We start from the raw sequence: 12,853 nt of genomic DNA, 5'->3' as shown, positions 1-12,853 counted from the left end.
AGAACACACATTTTTACACAGTGTTCACTGTCCATTTTCAAGCAAGTTGTTAATGAACTTTAGTCTGGTATTTTACAGTTTCATAATATGGGTTTCATTACTTTTTGGGAAAAAGTACAAAAGTAAAGTACTACATACAAATGCAATCCCCTTGAGTGCAGAGACTCTGTAGTTCATCTTTGAAAGCTTTTACTGTTCAGTGTAGGTTAAGGCTTTCATAGCACTAAGGTGCATTGCAATGCACCCGTAACAGTTTTGTGTTGTCCTCATCATTTAGGAGTGGACATATGTCTTTGTAATAAACACATTAATGGATTAATAACGTGACAGTTTCCTTCAAAAACACCCACAAGAAAAAAAAAAAGACAAACAGGAAAAACAAACTTGTGTTGAGTCAGAATTTACATTCCTTTATGAAACTTGTCCACGCCGCCTCGCAGGTGCAATTATATCCACCAGAGGGCACCAACACCCTTTTGCATTAGTGATGTGTGTCATTACCCTTTTTTATTATTCAGACGTAAACGTATTTTTTTTTATTGCTGTCCTTTCAATTTTAAATATCGCCTGGTAAGTAACATTTTCCTTAGACTAAGACTTTCAGTGTGGTTTGACTTTAAAGCCTATAAGGACGCACTATTTACAAATCTGCATCTATTAATGTTAAGTTTTCATTGTGCAATAAAGTCAGCTGGCTTTCTTGTTAATTAAGGTATAGTTTTTTTGTATTAATTATTATTTTGAATAATATTAAAAAAATGTATTGGTCTAAACTTGATCACCGGATGTTTGAATTTGAATCTTTTTAATGGGATTTATATAAATCATCTTGAACGCAGCACATGGCTGTGTTTATTTTAAGTGTAAAATAATAGCTGTTAAACCACAGAGCTGGACAATTTAGTATAAATTGTTCCACAGTTTCTTAATGTTTTGATTGGTGAGCCTCATTGCCTCTGTGTTCAGAGACCATTTGTGTTACTCTTTTCAGCCCTGAACATAACATGGCAGCCGGATCAGACTTCTCAGTACAAGTTCAGGGAAGCGTTGCCTCTCTAAGCAGAGTATGTGCTAAAATAAACAGCTTCTAGTGTTATGATGGAGCTGTGTGTGAGTTAAATTTACTGCAAAGTGCCAGTGAATTTAATTACCACATTTCTTACTACATTTCAGTGAAATTTTAAATAGGCTGCTGTTATTGGTAATTAATGTCTTACTGTACCTGCTCCTCACAGATGTGATTACTTCTGTCTTTACCTGTAAGATTGCACGTCATCGGACATGTTTCACATGCCCCAGCGGCCTGCACTTTAATACAAGTTTGATTATTCTCCCAAGCTAATTGCTCTGTAGGTCACCATTTGAGCAGTTCCACACATTATCACACAACTTAAAGCAGCTTGGATGTACACAGCGATGTTATCATCAGCTCGAGTAAACACACAACTAAAGATGCTTTAATTTAGTTTTACAAACAAACTGATGCGCTCTGCAGCAAATAGAGTTGGCAGTTTTGAGCTGTAAACTGTGGTGTTTTCACAGCAGTGAGGATAAATGAGTGTTGGGTGGAGGTGCTGTATAGCAGCTGAGCTTCAGCCCAGAAGGAGACTGTCAGAATGTGAAAGCTGGACCTCCAGACCTCGCTCTCGAGCGTTTTTATTGGTGGTTTGCTGCTGCATTGTTGGTGTAGCCAGGGGCCCCATCATGATATCCTGTGGAAACAAGCTTCTTTAGCTGTACGAGGCGTGTAATCTGCAGACACACGACAACTAATGACGCGCCCATTGAGCTCTAGATGAGTATGGTTTGTTCCCAGCTGTGGATTCGTGCGTGTCGTCTTCTATTTCTTTGCATCTATAAAATGCGATGTGTCCTTTTCTTTTACGCTAAGCAGCTGCAGTGCTGTGGCACTTTGTCGGCTTCTCATGATGATGTGTGATTGATTATGTTTTAACACCAGCTGCACCACTTCCTGACTGAAAGGGCTCAGTGTGAGAAACAGGAATTGGTAATGTCAGCAAATTCGAGTGCTGAGTTGTTACAGTGCTTACTGTAGTTGGACACCCAAAAAATTATAATCAAAATGCCACCTGCCCCTCGGCCGAGAGCAGAAAAACTAGCATCTGAACCGGGTTATTCTACAACTGGCAACACTTTTAGGACACAGACACGCAAAGAGCTGTGACATTTGGTTGACAGAAAAAAAAAAAAAGAGATCAATCCATCATAGTAGAAAACTCAAGTTAAACTTTAAGGAACATGTCTTCAACAGTGACCCCTAGGGGGTGGAGGTGGTCACAAAATCTTTGGTTGATTAGACATTTTTAATACATTATTTTAGTTTAATATAGAACTTAATTTCTCATCAGTTTGAGGGTCCTTGGTCTGAAAAATGTTGAAGACCTCCGCTCTAATGGACTACCAAAGGACTTTTCACTCTCTTTTAAGAGATGTTTAGTTTCCACTGTTTGTTTCCCGAGATTTCATCCATGTTTAGTATCACAAGACTGTGAAAAAGGGGATCTGCACACCTGGATCAATGCAAGTATCTTTAACACACGAGCTTTCCGTCAGAGGACCTTCATCAGGGTAAAAATCTTCTGTGATCCTGCTTAACTTTCTAACATTCAGTTGTAACAAGTACAAGTACATTCCTGATTTAACAAAACCAAAGACATACGTAAAAGAATCATCAACATAAAATGTAGTAAATCACAATGGCCTACGGGTATTTACAAGTGTCTTTTGTACAGATGCCGCCTCCTAAAAGTCTTTAATTATATTCGGTTCAGGATGTTGGAATATGCAGGACAACAAACGCTGTCACAGAGTTTCATCAGCCGTAACTGTGTCAACAGGGAGCATCTGTGTGCAAGTGCAAACTGCGGAAGTGCCAGACTAATGTTTCTCTTTTACCTTGACAACGAAAAAGATACATTTACCACCTATGATGTAATAGCGCCAGCCAGTCACAGTGGGGTAAAAAAAAAAACCAAGAAGATTAAAGAAGATTATAGCGTTCTTATCGTTCTTGGCAGTATCTGTGAATCGGTTTGCCACAGTGTGAAATTTAAGACAACAAACGAAAGATAACGTCGTCGGATAACGGCACAGGTTCACTTGGGTTGATATTTTTAAATATGTAAGAGGGTTAAGTGGTTTCTGTCATGCCATGACTAGTGATGGGAGGTGTTGGTACATCATCAACACCTTATTTTACCTGTGAATCACCTGCACAGCCGTATGATCGTTCTAACGGAGCTGGCAAAGACCCACGAGCGCCGCCCTCCACAGATGATGACTTTATTTATGAGCCATTACATTAGCTGATTTGTGGCCACTGGATGGGAGTCAAATTCAATCGAAAGTTATGAAATTTATAATTAACGTTACGATTCATCAGGCTCCGCCAAATGGAATAAACCACAACTTAATTAAATGAAATAGTGAACCCTTGTGTACCCATTTTGTTATTGTTCTCTTCTTTTGTAGTAGGTGGCTTCCTCTTGTACACCAATCAAGCATGGCCTTATGGCCACCCTCCTAATATTGTGTAGGAGTCCCTTGTGCCTCCAAACCCAGCAACAATTAACTGTAATGTTTTGCCTGATCGGTCGGTGTATGTATTCAGTGTTTAAGTTTCATCTGTGCGTTAAAAAACATAAACCTAGGTGTGGCGAAAAGGAACAAATGTACAGTTGGATCAAAGCTATAATGGCTACATGCTCGCATGAAGGTGCAAGCGAGCTGTTACATCCTCATTATAATTTGCGCCGCTGAGTTTACCAATACTTACGCACTTGTCTGCCACTTGTCATCTTAATTATATGGTGACTAATATTTTCCAGGTAGTAGTGCATTCGGAAAGTTTACAAGTGTGCGGCAGCTTGAATAACATATTCGTGACACCAATTGCTAAATATATTTTGTGGGTGTTTCTGTTTTTCTTTTAGGTCAAAGTCAAGAGTTTAAGTCTCTTATTAGACATGGAGTTGCTGTACTGTATTTCCGTTGCACATTCTCTCATGCACGCACGCACACACACACACACACACACACGCACCCACACATATAATGGCTGTAATTAGTTGTGGTTAGGGTTTTTTTGTCAGTCGGGATTGTTTCACCTGTTTTGTCGACATGGAATTGAATAAACTAATCACACAGTATCTTTTGCCTTTATTATATTTGCGTTTAATACCCATGTAATGAAGAATTACTTTAAAAAAATACTTTTTGAAAACACTTGTAAAACCAGTTGGTTTTTACATCAGTGTCAAAGTGCTCCACGGTCTCTCTTCAGAGTGCACTTTCCACTGTCAAGCAGAACGACGTTTGTACCGCGCTTTGGTAAATAAACAGTTTTGGGAGGGGTGGGTGGCAGCTTTACAACACACGACTAATCTGGAGGCATGCAGGCCAAAGTGCACCAAATATAAACTCCTCTCCTTAGAGCTGGGAAAACAATTTTAGAGCTCATTTTCCCTCTAGCTGTGATCCGGCCTACCCTATACTTATAACATTAAGCATGAGCTATCTTAACGCTGCGCATGATTGTGCCTTTCTTGCTTTCTGACTTGTTTATTTTCGACTGTCTGCAGATGAGATATTGATTTGGTCTTGATTGGCCCATGACAAACGATCTGCGGGTTGTTCTGTGCAGCATGTGTTTAGCTTTGAACTTTTTGAGCGTGATGCCGCGTGTCCTGGAAGCAAGGCCATGACTTAGAAGATGCAGAGCTCCCCACAATGTTGTCAAAGTTCTATAGCCAGGAATATAGAAAGGTGGCATCATCTTCTAGGGGTCAGTTGCGTATCAGGCTCTTCTGTGTTTGCACGTTACTGTTGTTACCGTTGGACTTAGAAGATCTTTCTTATTCCATCATTATCAGCTGCTGCCATTATTCAAGTGTGTTTTGCAAAACTCTCACATGTGTCAAACATTCATCACTGCTATGGCTCGTATTTTTTGTTATAATTTATATATTAAATAATTTTTTTATTATAATTATGAGCATCTTGTAATGATATTAAATGCAGTCGAGAGAATATCTCAAAATAAGCCTGATTTAGCTGCAGAATTCAATGTGACTAACGCAGGTGAAGCAAAGTAGGGGAGAAATCCCGTTAAGTGTATGTTTGGGTAGGTTAGTGAGTGTGGATGGTCAGGTTTCACATGAGTAATTTAGATCTGGTTACTGGAGAAAAGTCTACAAGTTTAAATTACCTTGGTGGCAGATTACACACAGCATCTTCTTTTTAGAGTTTTGTATAATTTATTTTTACAGCAACTAGTGGCTATACAATATTATATTTATGTATATTTCCTAGTGACTAATGTCTCAGTTTTGATGCTAGTGGCGACATTCAGTCCAAAAATGTTATGGTCACGGAGTTGTCCACACACAGACAGCTCCAATATTATAACGTTACCCTCTGATTAGCTGTGCAGGTAAGACAGCTGGTAACACACCTCCATGCTGATTTACTAGCAGCTAAGTTTTGGAGATGAAGGGGCGGTGGGACTCCCACTCCCGACTCCCACCTGAAAGACTTTCAGGCGCAGCTCAACAGCAACAAATGTTAGCAGGAGGTGCGGTATGTAGCTAGTGCACAGCTCTGACAAAAAGTGGCAATAGTGCGTCCCAAATCAACATCCCTAGGGCCAATTTTGTCATTTCCACTTTGACACCATGGTGGCAGTGTTGTCTCACTGCCGCGGTAGCTAAACCCAGACACAAAGACGTGTTTGAGTCAGTAACATAGTGGAGCTGCAGCACGTGGCAGGTTTAGTTCAGATCAGTTTCTGGAGTGTTTTGATCAGCACAGCTCGGCAAATAAACATTTATTGGAGCATGAAAACAAATGCAAGCTCGTAAAAGTTTCCGAGTGGAATGTCACACAGTTACCTGAGCTGCCTCGACTGTAGCTGTTCCCGTAAAAGCAAAACTATTTTTTTTAGGCCAGACTACTAACGCAGGAAGCCTGCACACCTGACTCAAGTCTTGGAATGTTCCATCCAGTTACCACTGAATACAAATAATAATTTGCTGCTACATCTTCCTCTGATACGTCCATCTTTAAGTGCTTGATCCTCTTGGTCCCAGCTCCGAATGGTAACGTGCAGTGATGCTTTGTGCTTTACTTCAAGGTATAAACACACCAAACGGTTCTCAGAAAACAACCGGAAACCAAGACCTACTGTGATGTTGCCAAAAAGGTTGTACGTGAATAAAGACTCGTAGTACTGTTTACGCCCCTGCGTGAAAGGAAATAAGTCTTCACGCCAGTAGGTGGCAGGAATCTGTCGCCTTTACAGACGTATTACTACAAACTACAAACCTGTCACACTGAGCAGGCCTCTGCTCAATCATGCTGACCAGTTCACAGTTTATTCATCCTGGATAATCATGCTGCTGTGAAAATATTAGTCTGTTGGAAAGATTCAGATAAGACAAAGTCTGTCTGCGTGCTCTTTCGTGGAATAATATATCACCAATGCACTCATCATCCTGAGACAGGTTGTTGCTCTATTGGCAACGATGCGCGACACGCTGCAAAAACTAGGGCCATGCTAGATGCTGACTTAAGATTTATATGTGAGTAGAAGTCTGAATGTGACTTATTTTCAAGGACATAATATCCAACACTGTGGCATCATGTTTACATCACGGTGCACCCTACTCTAGGTTTTGTACTGAAATGTAGTTGTTAGCAAAGCGTTCCCAGTGAGCTTTGATCCCTTAAACTCTTCATTTGTGTTTGAATCTCAATCACCCTCGTGTCTGTGCACTCCATAAACCTGCGGGGAGAGGGCCACGTCGATGTGCCACGGGAGTGCCTTATTTGATTTGCATGTGTTTATTAGAGGAGAGCGAGCTCATGCCGTGAGAGCACTCTGTTTCGTACGACACTAATGACTGGAGGTTGCTGGGGAGTCGAGGCCCTGATGCTGCTGTAATCCCGGTGATTACAGAGAACCACTCGTTCTGTCTGAGGACTGATCCGGGAGCCTCTGGACAGGTTGCCTCTGTATGTGTGGACGCAGTGTCTGCGAGTGAGATGCAGAAGGCAAGGAGGCACGCAGCAGTGTAAAGCAAACTACAGCACACATCAAGCCATAGGCACATTAATCATGCATCAACTTCTTTGCATGTCTGTTCTCGGATGGATGAACACCATATCTCAAGCAGAATGGCCCTAGACGTTGCTCTCTTCATCTCTTTATGCTGCTTTTAACATCAGTGTGCTGGTTCCTCGGAGCGCCGCGTTGCCTTATCCCTGCAGTGGCTCCATGGAGGCATGTCTTTTAGAAGGGCGAGAGCTGCAGCTGCACTTCTCGTGATGTTTCCTAATACTCTGGAGCCCCACAGGTATGAGCTTCAAACGGGCACGAGACGCCGCTGTCTCCTCCGACAGAGCGGAGACTGGGACTAATCGCAGCGGGCGCCACACACCTCAGGAAGGTAGCAATTTTCCATCATTACCGTTAAATCCTCCTTAAAAGAACCGGATTCCACAGACCTAATTACAAGGTGTTAATAATAACAATGTAATGACAGTCATTTTAAAGCCTGCCCAAAACCATAATCCATCTCTAAACTGACTGTCGCAGTTAAGTGCGTAGTTGCTGTAAGAGCACCATGATTAATATTGATTACCATTGCGATCACTCCTACAATAGCTGTGTTGGGGCCTGCAAGTTGGGGCTTGACTTAGCAGCTCTGTCAGCTTTTGTGCAGCAGAAAATCCGACTTTTAAGATAGATCCCACCCCGATCCGCTCTATCCAGCTGCTGCTGATGCTCGGGAGACACAGCCTAATGGCTGGGGTAGAGTTTAGCACACGGGGGATTGATTTACATGTATTTGTAGCCAGGTTTCAGTCCAAGATTCTTATGTATTAATTCGAGGTATCAAGCAGCTTCTGTGTTCTCACTGTCAGCTCGCAGTAAAAAAAAAAAAAAAAAACGCTGTCAGTAATTATGATAAAACACTGTGAGCTATTTTCAAGGAACAATCTTCTCCTTGGTAATTACTGGTAAATGAGGCTCATGTGTAGCTGTGCTTAGGGGTGTGGTAGACTGCCCCAAACACACCGTCCAATCACAAGTCTTCCCAGGACCCCGGGATCAGGACGCATCGTTTGGCTCAAGGTCCGCGTCTGCCAAAGTTTTTTTTCCCAACTTTGTGACAACTTCGGGAGAGTTGCTCCGACCCGCACGCCGCGTGTTTGCGCTCCGTGACACATAAAAAAAAAAAACAAACAACGTAAGGTATGTGGCTTCTGGATTGAAATTAAATATTGATCGCGGTCCAAAAAGGAAGCATGTCGGCCTCTGGAGACTCGAGAGATGAGTTTTCCGCGGACGAAGATGTGCAACGATCGCGAGCGAGGAAGCGCGCGGCACAGGTGTCCTCCTGTCTGCCCTTCAGCGTGGAGGCGCTGATGTCGGACAGAGGCCCGCTGGCAGCGACCGAAAGACCGAATGGGAATGACGACCTGGATGAGGATGAGGCGCGCAAGCCCGACGAGTTTAATCAGCGCGTAGCATCCGTTAAATCAGAGTCGTCGGAACCGGAGGAAAGTCCGTCTTGGACATCAGGCTCCATTAATATCTCCACACCACCCGGTGAGTAAATCATTCGTAGTAGTAGTTTTAATGTAAATTAGTGATTCGTGTAATTATTTTACATCTCTGGAAAAATGAAGGCTTGAATATTCATTATTATTATTATTGTCTCCCCTTTGATTTGTTTAGTGCTGCTCTGACTTCATTTCCGTAATGAGCCAATAACCAATTTAAAAATGTTATTTATTATTATTATAATTATCATAATTATTAGAAAATTAGCCATTAATTCAAGTGCATGAGTAAATAAGTCTGAAATAATGGCTACACTCTTCCTTAGAGCTTGAGCTGTTTATCAACTGTCCAAAGGTAGCTGGTTTATGTTGACACAAACTGCAGAAGAGGCTTAGTCAATTAGTTATAAATTTTGTCATTATTTTTTTATTTTGCTTGAATAGTTAGAAAGTTCTAGCTCGTATTTATCTGCCAGTTTTTATTCTAAAGTCTCACGGTTATGTCTTGTGTCTTCCTCCTGTCTTCTAGGGCAGCTCAGTCCAGCAGTCTGCTCCCTGAGGAAGCACAAAACCAACCGCAAGCCACGCACTCCCTTCACCACGATGCAGCTCCTGGCCCTCGAGAGGAAATTTCGCCAGAAGCAGTACCTGTCCATCGCCGAGCGGGCCGAGTTCTCCTCCTCCCTGTCGCTGTCCGAGACGCAGGTCAAGATCTGGTTCCAGAATCGACGAGCCAAAGCCAAGAGGCTCCAGGAGGCCGAGGTGGAGAAACTCAAAATGACGGCGGGCGTGGGGTCCAAGGCTGCGTTCTATCCGGGCTTCTCGTCTTTAGGCTTTCCCCTCAGTGTTAACCTGCAGGCCGGTTCGTCGGCACTCTACGGACTGGGCACCTCATATGGCCGCGGCCCCACTTTCCCTCCCGCACATCTGGCCATGTACGCCTCACGGCTCGGCTACAGCCTGTTCCACCTCTCCTGAGGGAGGAAGCATCACTGCAGGACTACGGAGACAGAGAGTGTTTTTAACAAGGAATGACAAGAGTGTATCATTAAATGATGCGCCACGTGGGAAAAAAACTTGTCTGCAAAGTGGATTTTCTCTTGAGTCACAAGAAGAATCTTCTGAATGGTCCATTTCATGGAGGGACGAGGAAACAACACTTTGAGTCTCCTTTACTGTCTGAAAGCTTCATTGTAACCGTTGTTGTTGTTTTGTTTCTGCTCTTTTTGTACATATTTTTCACTCGTCAGCCCTGGATATGGAGAGAAATCTGATAATTATCAGAGAAAAAGCACGACCCAAGTGCATTCTTCCATTAAAGTCTTTCCAAACACACACATATTTATTTGTTATAGCCTTTAGATTATTTTATGATGCATATTTTCTTTCATAAATGTTAATGTTTTATATGTTTGATATTAAATTGAAGTCTATAGGTCATTTTCTCTTTTGCTCCCTTTAGTTGTTCGGGCCATGCGCACAATACGAAAAAGTTACAGCCACAACTTTAAATGGGTGTTTCTGAAGTCAATCTCAGTTCTTCAATTGAGTCTGGGAGCCCATCTGCTTCTGTTATCCAGTTTCTTTTGTTTACTCCACATCCAGCGTGTCCCCATCTAGTTCTCGCCCCAGTCTCCGTGCCATGTTTTCCCCCCGGAAAAGTTCTACTTTTCTTCTTTCTTTCCAGGACTACCCCTCCCCATCTGAACCACACACATTAGCGTTACTCATAACTAATGATAGCTCTGCCCTATACAAGCATACACAACACTGGAACATTAATTTTATTATTTGTGTTCTTGTTTTCTGCTGTTGCGTATCTAAATGTCTGCACTGACCTTTACAGCGTGATGGATTTTAGCTCCTGATCATAAATGGTTTAGTTCCATCCCGAACACAAGGGGACAGCCGTGCTCGCCGCTGCACGTACTGCTCACTTCTTCTGTCACTCCCACTCTAGTCTGGATTCATTACTGAAGGAAGAATGCTTAACTTCACAGTCTTTGAGTTTGGAGCTTGTTGTGTGTCACTAATTCATACACAAACCGAGCTGATTAGTCACTCACGGTACAACAGTAAATCATCTGGGCCTAACAGCGGCAACGGAGTAGTGGTCTTAATGCTTAACGTGTGGATTTAAACTATTATGTATCCAAGATGCAGGCGTTTCAACTTTCAAAGGTTCCTAAAAAAATGCAAAAATCCAATGTAAAGACGGAAAGCAGTGGCTGACGAGCCAAAACCCATTAGTCGAACCAGTGAGCTATTCAGTTTACCAATCTGATTCAGAGCTTCACAGTAGCATGGTGTAACACTGCGTGACTGTTGGCTGCTCTCGTGTGCTAAGAAAAATGAGCTGGGATCCAGCGCGAACGTTCAGGTACACATCTGGGTGGCCCGGGTGCAGAGGTGTTGCACTCTTTAATGAATATCAAATTTCCCCTGAAGATGTGAAATTACGTTTGGAAGAAAAAAAGGGGGGAACGATTTCTGCAAATTGCACATCTCGCGCCGCCTCAATCGTAAACACGTGTTTTCATATTGCTCTTGGATGTCGCAGGAGGTCGGGATTTATTTGTTTGACGTGAGCTTTGTTTTCAAACAGTATAACTTTAGCTGAACTCGGCCTGTCTCCGTGAACTTTGCAACGAACGCGGCATTACACCAGCCCTGTCCCTCTGCAGTTCCTGGTTTAATTGTGCTCGTCTCAGAACTCTGACTCCAAAACTCTGTGAAATTATATGTGCAGACTCGGTGATAACAGAACAGGGCATTATATGGTCTCTCTCCCACTCTCTCTTTCCATTTCCCCCCCTGTAAACGTGGGGAAATCTTGTTACCATTAGCACATATTTCACAGTCCATTTGCTCCTCTCCATTTTGAAATTTAACCCAGCATTAGGCTGATAATAAGGCCTTTAATGGCTCTGATTGACCAACAACCGCAGTCTCCAGTTTCAGATGTTTTTGGTGTAAATCTAACATCTGATAAATGGAAAAAAATAAAGAAAAAATGGGTAATGTTCTGTCACATTTAATGATCACGTATGTTTATAATAATAAATACAAACACGTACAGTGAAAAAACAAAACCGCCACATGATGGACATGCGAATAGGGCTACAGGAATGACGATAATGTTATGGAAATGTGCCTCGGGGAGTTATTCAAATACTGATAGAGCTAATCTGAGTTTCTCAGACAGAATAGTCAATGAGGCTTCAAGTTGGGCAAGCTTTAAAATTTCCTCGGCTGAGCGATTATTGAATCCACCGGGACTCATGGTGGATTAAAGGAGAAGTTCGCATTTTGCAACTTAACTTAATGCAGTATTCGCATGACCATGTGTACAGTGAAACAGGTTCCTGTTGCAGTAGTTGTTCCTGGCCGTCAAAACATACAGACACTTTTTATGAGAAAGATCAAAATTTAGATCTTTTTGTACAGAGCAATGATTTTGTCCCTCGTGTCTTACATTGTTTCAGGAGGGTATGTCCGAGGCTCTGCGCTGAGGTTGCGAGGTTGTCAAATTGAGACACGGCGTAGGTGAGCCACACCTCCGCGACCTCTCGACCTCTCTGTGACACAGTGCTGTCAGTTTCATTGGGTCAGCAGGCAGCCAGCTGACAAGCTCGCTCCAGCTCATCCCGGATTTCCCCGCAGTCGGTCGAAACTAACGCCGGTTATGAATAAAACAGTTTGTGAAACAAAAAAAAACAAAAAACAAAAACATGACTCACAGCTATCAAAAGAAGAAAATAAGGCTGTATCTTAAGAGCTACCTACACCTAACTCATCGAAGGACGGGGTTATTTCCGGCCAGACTGGTGCCATTTGAGGCAAAAATAATATATTGAACAAGAAGAGCACCACTCTATTCTTTGATTCATTCATAAAAGTATTAAAGAGGTGCTGTCGGCATGTCATTGCATAACAGCTGGTTCCTGACCTGAAGTTCTGCCTGAAGTCCACTAGATGTAGCAGCTTCCCGTGTGTTGCTGTTCCCTGGTATCGCCGAGGCCAACCAGTCCTCGCCGCTCTCATATTAATAGACTTATTCTTGGCGTTTAAAAAAGACATCTCGGAACACTTCAGGTAACACCATCATCTGAGACAGGGATTTGCATGTTACCTAACTTTCAACTTACAGGCTTTTAGATAATGTCTGTTGAATTCATCATGAGCGGCCTGCTGAATAAAAGATGAAACTCTCCGTTGTGCCGATGGTAAATGGCACGAGTTTTGGGGATTGGGGATTGTTAGAGTT

The 12,853-nt window shown here is 42.5% G+C and overlaps 1 protein-coding gene across 1 annotated transcript; it reads left to right on the top strand.

Annotated features, from left to right (window-relative positions):
• The first annotated feature begins 6,705 nt into the window (after positions 1-6,705).
• Positions 6,706-9,890, top strand: LOC125008228 (homeobox protein MSX-2-like). Its single transcript, XM_047585375.1, has 2 exons — positions 6,706-8,632; positions 9,116-9,890. The coding sequence occupies exons 1-2, from the start codon at positions 8,329-8,331 to the stop codon at positions 9,562-9,564; spliced, it is 753 nt and encodes a 250-aa protein (XP_047441331.1). The 5' UTR covers positions 6,706-8,328; the 3' UTR covers positions 9,565-9,890.
• Positions 9,891-12,853: the final 2,963 nt, after the last annotated feature.

This window comes from Mugil cephalus, chromosome 5 (assembly GCF_022458985.1).
Source record: "Mugil cephalus isolate CIBA_MC_2020 chromosome 5, CIBA_Mcephalus_1.1, whole genome shotgun sequence".
Taxonomy (NCBI): Eukaryota; Metazoa; Chordata; class Actinopteri; order Mugiliformes; family Mugilidae; genus Mugil; species Mugil cephalus.
Note: the sequence above shows the minus strand (reverse complement) of the source record. Positions and strands in the feature narration are given on the sequence as shown.

Excerpts from the sequence above, each read along its gene's own strand:
- LOC125008228 (XM_047585375.1), top strand. The coding sequence starts at position 8,329 with ATGTCGGCCTCTGGAGACTCGAGAGATGAGTTTTCCGCGGACGAAGAT. Across the intron at positions 8,633-9,115 it reads TAATATCTCCACACCACCCG|GGCAGCTCAGTCCAGCAGTC; the intron begins GTGAGTAAATCA and ends CCTGTCTTCTAG.